General features: G+C 41.3%; 1 protein-coding gene across 1 annotated transcript in view; it reads right to left on the bottom strand.

The window, feature by feature from the left end:
* Window positions 1–1,291: 1,291 nt before the first annotated feature.
* LOC146073305 (uncharacterized) overlaps window positions 1,292–12,973 on the bottom strand; it is a 29,563-nt gene continuing 17,881 nt past the window's right edge. Inside the window, exon 4 of the mRNA XM_083180483.1 lies at window positions 1,292–1,996. Within this exon, the coding sequence (XP_083036609.1) occupies window positions 1,292–1,996 (705 nt within the window). The remainder of the gene's footprint in view (window positions 1,997–12,973) is intronic.

Genomic DNA, 12,973 nt, shown 5'->3' with positions numbered 1-12,973 from the left:
TTGAAAGTGTAAGGAGGATATCGTCTGCGTACAGTGAAGATTTATATTCTTGTGTTCCTATTAGAATTCCCTTAATATCTGTGGAGTTTCGAATTTTAGCTGCTAGTGGCTCTATCATGAGGGCAAAAATGAAAGGAGATAGCGGGCATCCCTGTCTTGTTCCATTTTTTATTGAGAATGAAGTCGATCTAAGCCCGTTTTTATCGTGTGTATTTTTTATTATTATTAATACCCCTTCATATGATTGGTATATTTTATCTTCTGTTATATTTATCTGTAACTGAAAGCTGTTAGGGATCGTTATAGTGTGTTACTTTATGCTGCCGGTATTTTACCACGTACAATGTGCGGACGCTGGCCTCTTCCCTTGATATTGGGAATATGTTACCAGCGTGACAGTGGGGTCTGGGACAATTGTTTTATTAGGCACACATTAGGAGAGGATTAGAGATCGCTGTTATATATTGTTTATTATTTAGTGCTGCAGCCGCTCATCGCATACAGCTTACTCAGAGCATGTATGTGGCTGATCCCCTGTGTGACTCCTTTGACATATAACAAGTTTTGGGGTTTATTCTAATTGCCTCAAAAGGTTGCAAATTCACAGCCTTGTGAGTCCACCAAACCCCACCTGTGAATGCCGGGCTGCTCGCCCAAACTTGCAGCAGGTGTTCCCACGGACAGGCTGCAAATGGATGTTTAATATAAACATCCATTCGCAGGCTGTTATGAAACACCTACATCATTCCATGGTCGCCGACCATCAAATGATGTGGAAGGCACACGCACATCTAAGGTTGCTCAGAGTAACTGTAGATGTGTGTGCGTTCTGAAGGAATTGGGCGGGCAGCTGATATCTGGTAATTTCAGCCGCCTGCCCCCTCACCCACATCATCAGCCCGTTAGAATGAGCACACCCAGCATTCTCAATGAAGCACTGGGTATTCCCATATGAAAATGGACCAGTTCAGTGCCCCCTGTCTTTCCGCCCTCTGCCCACAAGGTAAGTTGGGAGCAACCAGCGAAAAGATTGTTCGCCATGGGTGCACGCACCCAGCATCTGCACATGCGCAGAACTGACCCTACACATGTGCAGACACATAACATCAGAGTCGCCCGGCTCTGATGTAAAATGTCATCTTATGCTGTACCAAAAGCCCAACATCAGACACCTTGCGAATGAAGGGGTCCGAATGTACGGACTTGAATAAGGTCCATTGTTTCTTAGTGAAACACTTGCTACATTTAGAACATTTAGAACATTTAGAACATTTAGAACATTACTGTGTTTTTATCCTGTGTGAATCCTCTGATGAAGAAGAAGACTTTTCTTTACTGTAAAACACTTTCTGCATTCAAAGCATTGGAATGGTTTCTCTCCTGTGTGACTCCTCTGATGTTCAGAAAGATGTGATTTCTGAGAAAAACACTTGCTACATTCAGAGCATTTATATGGTCTCTCTCCTGTGTGACTCCTCTGATGTACACCAAGTGCTTGCCTGGTGATAAAACACTTGCTACATTCAGCACATTTATATGGTCTCTCCCCTGTGTGACTCCTCTGATGTCTGAGAAGATGTGAATAACATGTAAAGCATTTGTCACACTCAGTGCACAGATATGGTCTCTCTCCTGTGTGACTCCTCTGATGTGTGAGAAGATGTGATTTACATATAAAGCGTTTGTCACACTCAGAGCACAGATGTGGTCTCTCTCCTGTGTGACTCCTCTGATGTATGAGAAGATCTAATTTGTATGCAAAGCCTTTGTCACACTCAGAGCAATTATATGGTCTCTCTCCTGTGTGACTCCTCTGATGTATAACAAGATGTTGCCTGGTGATAAAACACTTGCTACACTCAGAACATGTAAATGGTCTCTCTCCTGTGTGACTCCTCTGATGTGTGAGAAGATGTGATTTACATGTAAAGCGTTTGTCACACTCAGAGCACAGATGTGGTCTCTCTCCTGTGTGACTCCTCTGATGTGTGAGAAGCTGTGATTTATATGTAAAGCATTTGTCACACTCAGAGCACAGATGTGGTTTCTCTCCTGTCAGACTCATCCTGTCATAGATAAGATACAAATTAGCTGTGGAAGGTTTCTCCCATGCAGAAAATGAGAATGTCTTTAGAGAATCCTCCAGAGGTGTATAGGAAAACACTATCTATAGTTGGCTTGATCAGAGAATAATGTCCTTTTTACATTGTCTTGTAATGTTCTTAGCAGAATTTCTGTATTATACCTGTAACAAAAAAAACAAACAAAAAAAAAATGGAATTTCAAATACAATTGTATTGCATAAAGCACGACATGTAATAATAATTCAATGCACGTGAGACTGTTATATATCCATGGCAATAGCAAACATCCAAATGGTATATCATAGCAAATACAGTGGGCAAGAAATAGCACAATATAATAGTCAGTAATGTCATTACATTAATATACCAAATAAATATGATGCCGTTTGTCATAAATGAGGAATTAATACATGAAAACTCCTCCAAGAAACCTTTGTGGAGATAATAGCAGTATTGCTGTCCATGAATATATCATAAGCCAATGCATGAGAAGATAAGAAAGGGGCAGGGGTGAGAGGAGCCGCACATGAGAAGGCTGAAATTACCCCCTGTCATATGTTGTAGGGAATATTTCCCAAGACTCTCTGTTGTTCATACCACGTGGAATATTTTAGAGTATCTGCTATTCTACATTGGAATTCCCTTGGTAGAGTGGAAACATAACCTTCCTACATATCAAATACACATGGTGCTAAGTGTTCTCCATTCAGAGAAGTTTCTATCCAGGCCCAGACAGATATTGGGCCCAGGATTATAGTCTATAAAGTGTAATTTGTCATAAACAAAGTTCCCATTTCCCATGCAGCAATGTATAGATTGAGTAGTGTGGCCAGTGCTGCTGACTGTATAAAGCCCCGTACACACGGGGAGATATATTGTTCAGCAATATAATGCTCAGTAGTGTCTCCTTTTTATTAGCGACTAGAGATGGTCGCTGATGAAAGTGATCCTCTGCTGGGGGAGCCACAGAGGTAATCAGCTGGTCGCAGGAGCAAGCTCCTGCGACCAGCGATTAGAGTGGGGCTGGAAATGGGAGCGCACACCCTGCATTTTATCGCCGGTTGACACTCCCATCACTGGCAATATGGTCACCAGCGACCATATTTCCAGCAATTTCAGCCCCTATCGCCCCCGTGTGTACACAGCTTTAGAAAGGGAAGGGAAGGGGCCCTGTCTATTATGTCAGTCCGGGGTCCCACATATTCTGATGGCAGCCCTGATCCCAATGATTGCCCATCAGCTGTGAATGGAATATAAATGACTATGTGATCTAATGAGAAATTCCTAATAAAATGCCAAAATTGACATTGTAATGGGCAAATATAGAAGCAATGGAGGAACTATATCCTCTACAAGGACTGGCTATTTGGGCCACTTCCTGTATATTGTTTCTGTGCTACCATTACCTCTTGTTCCTGTGTGTTATCTATATCTGTTTGTGGTGAAAAATCAACTGATATTTTTGTTTCATGTGCGCAGTGTCTGGGTGATAGAAGTTCCCGTATCCTCACACTTTAATCATAATATATGTTACTAGTATGTTATTGCAACAATCTTAATAAATCATCATTCCTTGATTATATTTTACATACAAAAAACGGATATATATATATATATATATATATATATATATATATATATATATATATATATATATATATATATATATATATATATATATATATATATATATATATATATATAACAGGGTTGGATATTCCAATAAGGGCACTCACCAGTAAATCATGAAAAGTTTATTCAGGGTACATTACCAATCAGGCATAGTAGTCAGTCTACGTTTCGGCCACCAGGTGGCCTTTCTCAAGACAAGTCAGCTTAGACATCCACACAGTACAAGAGTCAGGATACACTGACACACACTCTGCACACTCCTTATAAAGCACTCCACTCTGATGACATATAGTACAGCTGTGTATGGCTGTACGGGTGCCCTGTGTGATCAAACCTCGGTACACCACATGATCCCAGCATAGCTTCTAATAGGCTGCTACGCATTACTATATCAAATTTTAAAATGGCCGTGCGTTTCAAACGGCGATGCGGTGCGTTCCACCGTCAAAACCACTTTCAAAACATATGTGGCATCCTTGTGATACGGCGATTCAGGGGCTAGTCAGACCCCTAAGGTGGTCTGGCTCACCTTGCGCGCGTCCCCTCCATGTTTTAAAGAACAAAGTTTTGTATGCCCCCGTTTTCCAAGATGGCCGTGCGTGTCACCTCAAACGAGGTGTTTAAAAAAAGAGAGCTGCAGCAGTGTGTGTCAGTTCACAGTTAGGTTAGTCCCAGCAATAGTTACCCATTATTCCTAGTCATAATTTGTATTATATATAAAAGAACAAGCAAGAAAGAAAAAAAGACATATTATCACAATAGTAATATGGACATGGATATGTCTATTTAAGGTCTTTGACACTCTAATATATCAGAAAATGTATAAACGCAAAATTTTATATTTAAAGTTATGAATATCATTTATATTTATATCATTAGTAATACTTATACTTGTAATCATCTCGCAAGATTATGATACTTAGTGTCAACAAAGAGAAGAAAAAAATAAGAAATATAAGAAAAAAAGAAACATCATGAGAACAAAATATTTTGTTCTCTAATACACAAATCTAGTGTGCATTGAACCACGAGATGTACTTGAGGTCAGTGCCATCCTCATCATCACATCACCACCGATCATCAAAAAAAACAAAATATATTAGAGAAAGCAATTTAATGGATTGTTCTCATTAAGGCCCCGAGGGGCAACCGTGTCAAGGTCAAAAATCCATTGGGCTTCACGTTGTCTCAGGGTCTTCACTCGATCACCTCCCCTCAGGGGTACGGGGACATGGTCTATTAGCATAGATTTAATGGAAGCCACTTGGTGTCCAAATTCCATGCAATGCTTGGCTACTGGCTTGTCTGTTTCTCCCGTATCCAGTGCCAATCGAATGGTATAGCGATGGTTCGCCATCCGCTCTCGAAAGGAGCGTGTCGTCATGCCTACGTAATAGGCTCCACATGGACATATTAAAATATAAATTACAAACGCTGATGTGCAGGTTAAGCGATGCTTGATTTTATACCGCTTCCCACTATGCGGATGTGCCACTGTATTACCTACAAGCATGGCGTTGCATGTAGTGCATCCCTTGCAGCGTACACAACCTGGTTTACCAGATCGTAGCCACTGTGTCCCCTTAGGGGTCGGTCTGAGTGTGGGGCGCATCAGTATTTGTTGTATATTCGCATTTTTGCGATAAGCCATCATGGGTGGTGGAATTTTGCGCAACCTTAGTGTAGTATCGCTTTCCAGAATCGGCCAATGTTTCTTGTATATTGCCTTTGCCCCATGGGCTGTGTGGTCAAATGTGTTGATGTGCACCAAGCGATTATCCTTCTCTTGCAAAGGTTTAGGATTGAGATGGCGAGCTCTTGCTTTCGTGAGACACCTGTCGACTACCTGTGGCAAGTACCCTCTTTGTAGAAAACGCATTCTCATCTCGTCGAGTTGGCTTGTTGCCAATGCCTCTGTGGAATTGGTACGTAGTACCCTGAGGAACTGAGATATCGGTAGGCTTTCTTTGAGATGGACTGGGTGTTGGCTTCTTGCTTGTAGCAAAGTATTTCTATCCGTTGTTTTACGGTATAATGTCGAACCAAGTGTATTACCATCCCTAAAGATGGTCACATCTAAAAATGTGATGGTTTGGTGGTCGATGGTATGTGTAAATCGGATAGGCTCAGGCACTGTGTTTAGACCCTGTAACATCTCAAAAAATGTCTCTCTTGTTCCGGACCAAATCAAAAAAATATCGTCTATGAAACGAAAATAACATAACAGTTTATCACCAAACGGTGATACAATATATTTCTGTTCGTAGTTAGCCATATATAAATTGGCATACGCCGGTGCCAGGTTTGACCCCATGGCGGTGCCGTTTACCTGCAGGTAATAATCAGCACCGTACATGAAGAAGTTTTTTGTTAAAACCAGCTCTGTCAGGGACATGATAAATTCAATGGGTGGTTGTGTGTGTTTACTCATGATCAGATGTTGTCTAATTGCCTGCATACCACCACTGTGTGGTATTACCGTATACAATGATTGTACATCAAGTGTAATCAACCATGTCTCAGATTCGGGGAGTTGTACACTACGGATCTTATCCAGAAAGTCGGACGTGTCTCTGATATAGCTGGGAGTACTTAATACAAGTGGTTGCAAAAACCAATCAACAAATATTGCCAGCGGCTGCAACAGTGACCCCCGGGCCGATATAATCAGGGGGGCTGTCCAGCCGCTTGTGCACCTTGGGTAAGGTATATATGATGGGCGTTATTGGGTGGTCAACCATCAACTGTTTTGCTGTTTTAGCATCGATCCATCCAGCCGATACGCCTACAGCAATGGATGTATCAATCTGAACCTTAAGTGCAGTTGTCGGGTTCCCCGTCAGTTTACAATAGGTGTCATTGTCACTCAGCTGGCGTTTAATTTCCCTGTCATAATCGGACCAGTTTTGGATAACGACCGCCCCGCCTTTATCCGCGGGGCGAATCACTATCTCGGAGTTAGCTTTCAGGGCGGCTAAGGCTTGTCGTTGTTTATAGGTAAGATTTTGGTATTTCGGTTTGGTGGCTGATATCTCTTTCATTTCGTGTTCAGTCATTCTCACGAATGTACTGATACTGGGATTATTCGAGGGTGGGTCAAATGTGCTAGTTTTTAATGATTTGGATTGTATTCCTTTGCACATGGTTGGTTGTGGATCTGGGAAAAATTCCCGTAGCCTCAATTTCCTACCAAATCGGTAGTTATCAACCACCCAATTGAAATGGTTATGGGGTGTGGTCGGGACAAATGAGAGACCTAGTGCGAGCACCGAGGTCTCCTCCTCAGTAAGTTTATATTTAGACAGATTAAATACAATAGAAAGAGTATTAACCACTGAGTGGAAAAATGATTGTTACTATGTCACAAACCGCGGGTGTCTTCTTGGATGATGATTTACTGGCTGCAGCCCAGAATGCATTTATTTCATTAACTGACTGTGATGCTGATAAAATATACTTTGACCAAATAGATTTTGCAGAATTACCAGCCGAAACACCAACAGATTTGTATCACAAACTACTTAAACTTAGGAGACGAGAGACCGACCTCCTTCTGCACGGTCAATTCCTCAGCGAATACCATCGCACCAAGAAGATACCTCGCGGGTTTCGTATAGCCAACGTACCCACCTTGGGCAGAAACAATCCATCTTTCTGCTCAAGGTGGTGCGGAGTACTGAACAAGTGTTCAGCTGACTTGTTATTATTGGTTGTTGGAGAAGTGGGGAGTGAGTTGATAAAGGTACGAGCTGACATTGAAAGCTTTAGAAGCACCTCCCTCAAAAAATTGTCTGGTGACAAATCAGAACCTTGGCTGGACAAAATAAAAACTCAAATCGAGACATACCACCAGGAGCTATTACACTTTAAAAGAAAAAAACTAGAGACAGTGAATACTGATTACAAAACACATACAGTGTACAGGTGGCTAGTGGGGGAGGGGCATAAACCCACAGGACGCAGACCACCTAGGTATCAGAGACAACGTAGTAATCCCAATCATTACTCAGGGAAGTCCTCTTCGGAGGGAGAATTCACTGACTCTAGTGACAATAGAGGCGAACAGGGTCTTTTTTTAGAACAAACAGGCCACCGCCGCAACAGGGGAGGCAGAGGCACCGGAGGCTCCAACAGAGGCGTGGTGGGTGGAGACAGAAGGGACAGAAAGACACGGACGTAGATCTTGTATTTAATCTGTCTAAATATAAACTTACTGAGGAGGAGACCTCGGTGCTCGCACTAGGTCTCTCATTTGTCCCGACCACACCCCATAACCATTTCAATTGGGTGGTTGATAACTACCGATTTGGTAGGAAATTGAGGCTACGGGAATTTTTCCCAGATCCACAACCAACCATGTGCAAAGGAATACAATCCAAATCATTAAAAACTAGCACATTTGACCCACCCTCGAATAATCCCAGTATCAGTACATTCGTGAGAATGACTGAACACGAAATGAAAGAGATATCAGCCACCAAACCGAAATACCAAAATCTTACCTATAAACAACGACAAGCCTTAGCTGCCCTGAAAGCTAACTCCGAGATAGTGATTCGCCCCGCGGATAAAGGCGGGGCGGTCGTTATCCAAAACTGGTCCGATTATGACAGGGAAATTAAACGCCAGCTGAGTGACAATGACACCTATTGTAAACTGACGGGGAACCCGACAACTGCACTTAAGGTTCAGATTGATACATCCATTGCTGTAGGCGTATCGGCTGGATGGATCGATGCTAAAACAGCAAAACAGTTGATGGTTGACCACCCAATAACGCCCATCATATATACCTTACCCAAGGTGCACAAGTGGCTGGACAGCCCCCCTGGCCGCCCGATTATATCGGCCCGGGGGTCACTGTTGCAGCCGCTGGCAATATTTGTTGATAGGTTTTTGCAACCACTTGTATTAAGTACTCCCAGCTATATCAGAGACACGTCCGACTTTCTGGATAAGATCCGTAGTGTACAACTCCCCGAATCTGAGACATGGTTGATTACACTTGATGTACAATCATTGTATACGGTAATACCACACAGTGGTGGTATGCAGGCAATTAGACAACATCTGATCATGAGTAAACACACACAACCACCCATTGAATTTATCATGTCCCTGACAGAGCTGGTTTTAACAAAAAACTTCTTCATGTACGGTGCTGATTATTACCTGCAGGTAAACGGCACCACCATGGGGTCAAACCTGGCACCGGCGTATGCCAATTTATATATGGATAACTACGAACAGAAATATATTGTATCACCGTTTGGTGATAAACTGTTATGTTATTTTCGTTTCATAGACGATATTTTTTTGATTTGGTCCGGAACAAGAGAGACATTTTTTGAGATGTTACAGGGTCTAAACACAGTGCCTGAGCCTATCCGATTTACACATACCATCGACCACCAAACCATCACATTTTTAGATGTGACCATCTTTAGGGATGGTAATACACTTGGTTCGACATTATACCGTAAAACAACGGATAGAAATACTTTGCTACAAGCAAGAAGCCAACACCCAGTCCATCTCAAAGAAAGCCTACCGATATCTCAGTTCCTCAGGGTACTACGTACCAATTCCACAGAGGCATTGGCAACAAGCCAACTCGACGAGATGAGAATGCGTTTTCTACAAAGAGGGTACTTGCCACAGGTAGTCGACAGGTGTCTCACGAAAGCAAGAGCTCGCCATCTCAATCCTAAACCTTTGCAAGAGAAGGATAATCGCTTGGTGCACATCAACACATTTGACCACACAGCCCATTGGGCAAAGGCAATATACAAGAAACATTGGCCGATTCTGGAAAGCGATACTACACTAAGGTTGCGCAAAATTCCACCACCCATGATGGCTTATCGCAAAAATGCGAATATACAACAAATACTGATGCGCCCCACACTCAGACCGACCCCTAAGGGGACACAGTGGCTACGATCTGGTAAACCAGGTTGTGTACGCTGCAAGGGATGCACTACATGCAACGCCATGCTTGTAGGTAATACAGTGGCACATCCGCATAGTGGGAAGCGGTATAAAATCAAGCATCGCTTAACCTGCACATCAGCGTTTGTAATTTATATTTTAATATGTCCATGTGGAGCCTATTACGTAGGCATGACGACACGCTCCTTTCGAGAGCGGATGGCGAACCATCGCTATACCATTCGATTGGCACTGGATACGGGAGAAACAGACAAGCCAGTAGCCAAGCATTGCATGGAATTTGGACACCAAGTGGCTTCCATTAAATCTATGCTAATAGACCATGTCCCCGTACCCCTGAGGGGAGGTGATCGAGTGAAGACCCTGAGACAACGTGAAGCCCAATGGATTTTTGACCTTGACACGGTTGCCCCTCGGGGCCTTAATGAGGACAATCCATTAAATTGCTTTCTCTAATATTTTTTGTTTTTTTTTGATGATCGGTGGTGATGTGATGATGAGGATGGCACTGACCTCAAGTACATCTCGTGGTTCAATGCACACTAGATTTGTGTATTAGAGAACAAAATATTTTGTTCTCATGATGTTTCTTTTTTTCTTATATTTCTTATTTTTTTCTTCTCTTTGTTGACACTAAGTATCATAATCTTGCGAGATGATTACAAGTATAAGTATTACTAATGATATAAATATAAATGATATTCATAACTTTAAATATAAAATTTTGCGTTTATACATTTTCTGATATATTAGAGTGTCAAAGACCTTAAATAGACATATCCATGTCCATATTACTATTGTGATAATATGTCTTTTTTTCTTTCTTGCTTGTTCTTTTATATATAATACAAATTATGACTAGGAATAATGGGTTACTATTGCTGGGACTAACCTAACTGTGAACTGACACACACTGCTGCAGCTCTCTTTTTTTAAACACCCACCAAGCAGTACTAATATCTGCTGGAACGCACCTCGTTTGAGGTGACACGCACGGCCATCTTGGAAAACGGGGGCATACAAAACTTTGTTCTTTAAAACATGGAGGGGACGCGCGCAAGGTGAGCCAGACCACCTTAGGGGTCTGACTAGCCCCTCTGTTCATGAATCGCCGTATCACAAGGATGCCACATATGTTTTGAAAGTGGTTTTGACGGTGGAACGCACCGCATCGCCGTTTGAAACGCACGGCCATTTAAAAATTTGATATAGTAACGCGTAGCAGCCTATTAGAAGCTACGCTGGGATCATGTGGTGTACCGAGGTTTGATCACACAGGGCACCCGTACAGCCATACACAGCTGTACTATATGTCATCAGAGTGGAGTGCTTTATAAGGAGTGTGCAGAGTGTGTGTCAGTGTATCCTGACTCTTGTACTGTGTGGATGTCTAAGCTGACTTGTCTTGAGAAAGGCCACCTGGTGGCCGAAACGTAGACTGACTACTATGCCTGATTGGTAATGTACCCTGAATAAACTTTTCATGATTTACTGGTGAGTGCCCTTATTGGAATATCCAACCCTGTTATAAATTGGGACACATTGTGTCACCTTAAAGGAGCACCGCGACTTGTTACATTGTTGGCTGGGAGTGCGGAATGACAGAATCTATATATATATATATATATATATATATATATATATATATATATATATATATATATATATATATATATATGCCATGACCTGAAGAAATTGCTTATTAACAAGCAACGAAACGTTGTCCTTATAGGATGGCCTGAGAGTTTCATTTATTCAAGATGCTTGGAGTACTGCCCCCCCCCCCCCCCCCCGCCCTCTCTCTCTCTCTCTCTATATATATATATATATATATATATATATATATATATATATATATATATATATATATATATATATATATACATAAGTAACTAGCCAACATAACCATAATGTCGGCTCCCAAACAGGGCAAAATGTGAAGCTCCATTAGGCGCCATCTAGTGACTGCCAGCATGCACAACACTCCAATTCCCCATAAAGGTGAGGAGCAGCATTATCCTTTTATTATGTCTGATATATTATACAAATGATCCCACAGTATGATAGAGAATATATAGATATAGTCCATATGGTACTTATACATGATATCATAGAACTGATGAAGAACACATAGAGATATATAATGTACATATTACTGATTATATATATTGTATCACATATGGTATTATACAGTATAATTATGTGACATCTAAATGATTCCTGCCCCTACATTACTGACACATACAATTTAGATGAAAAATTATAAAATACCATTAATATATTTATACATAGAATGTGACCTTTCATGAATTTGTATATTGATTTATGAATACTTAACTGCAATGTCACACATAGGATAACGCCATATTATTCTATTATATAGTCATATTAACTAATTATATATTGGTCAAATAAAATGTAATTACTAATAACAAGACAATATTCACAAAAGAATAGTACAATTGATTGTGTAATTATCAGCATAATCTTATGTATAATATAATTACCTTACTATTGGGATCCTTCCTCTGTCTCTCTCTTACTCCTCCGTCCTCCCAGCTCTCCAACCAGTAACTGATCCAGCAGCTCCTCCCTCAGCTCCCAGTGGCCTGATACAGCCTATTTATAGTCACTCCTCTCCATCTCTCCCCAGTAGTTCCCAGGATGCCCTGCAGGAATTCTCACACTGTGAGGTGACATGTAAATTAGGGTCACATAACATTAGTATACAGTCATTCACCACAGCAGCTCCTCCTGCCCAGCTCCTTGTCTTGTAAATGAGGTGTAAATATTCCTAAAGTGACTCACTGGGAAATGCTAATTACACCCTGGCAGGGAAATACCTTGTATAGTAATTAGATCACAGCAGCCTCTGGCATCCTGTTATGTCACCAAAGGGACCTTTTGTTTAGGAGTCACCTATTGTCTGGGCAGAGTTTCAGCAGAAAGACTTGTTCTACATATCAGTAATAGAAGGAAATTCACTCTCTTTTTATTGGTGCACTCTTTTAAATTTATCTCCTCTATTCACATAATAGAAGATATTAATTGAAAATAGTATTAGTGGCAATCCACATTAGGACAGCGATTATAGCCCCTATCGCCCCCGTATGTACACAGCATTAGTCTGCAAGTAAGATCTAAATATACGTAGTAAATAATCCAGTTATACAGTTGCTGAATGGAAAGTGCCTGTAATTATAATCCTGTCAGCACTGGATACATATAGTTAGTTTCACAGACTGTACAAAAGTGAAACACATAGATGTTACCAGTGATAATCTAAGTAGGTATAAACAGTGTGT

The sequence above is a fragment of the Crinia signifera genome, chromosome 4 (assembly GCF_055691185.1).
Source record: "Crinia signifera chromosome 4, ASM5569118v1, whole genome shotgun sequence".
NCBI classification, from domain to species: Eukaryota; Metazoa; Chordata; class Amphibia; order Anura; family Myobatrachidae; genus Crinia; species Crinia signifera.
The sequence above is the reverse complement of the archived record's forward strand: the minus strand, read 5'-3'. Positions and strand labels throughout refer to the sequence as shown.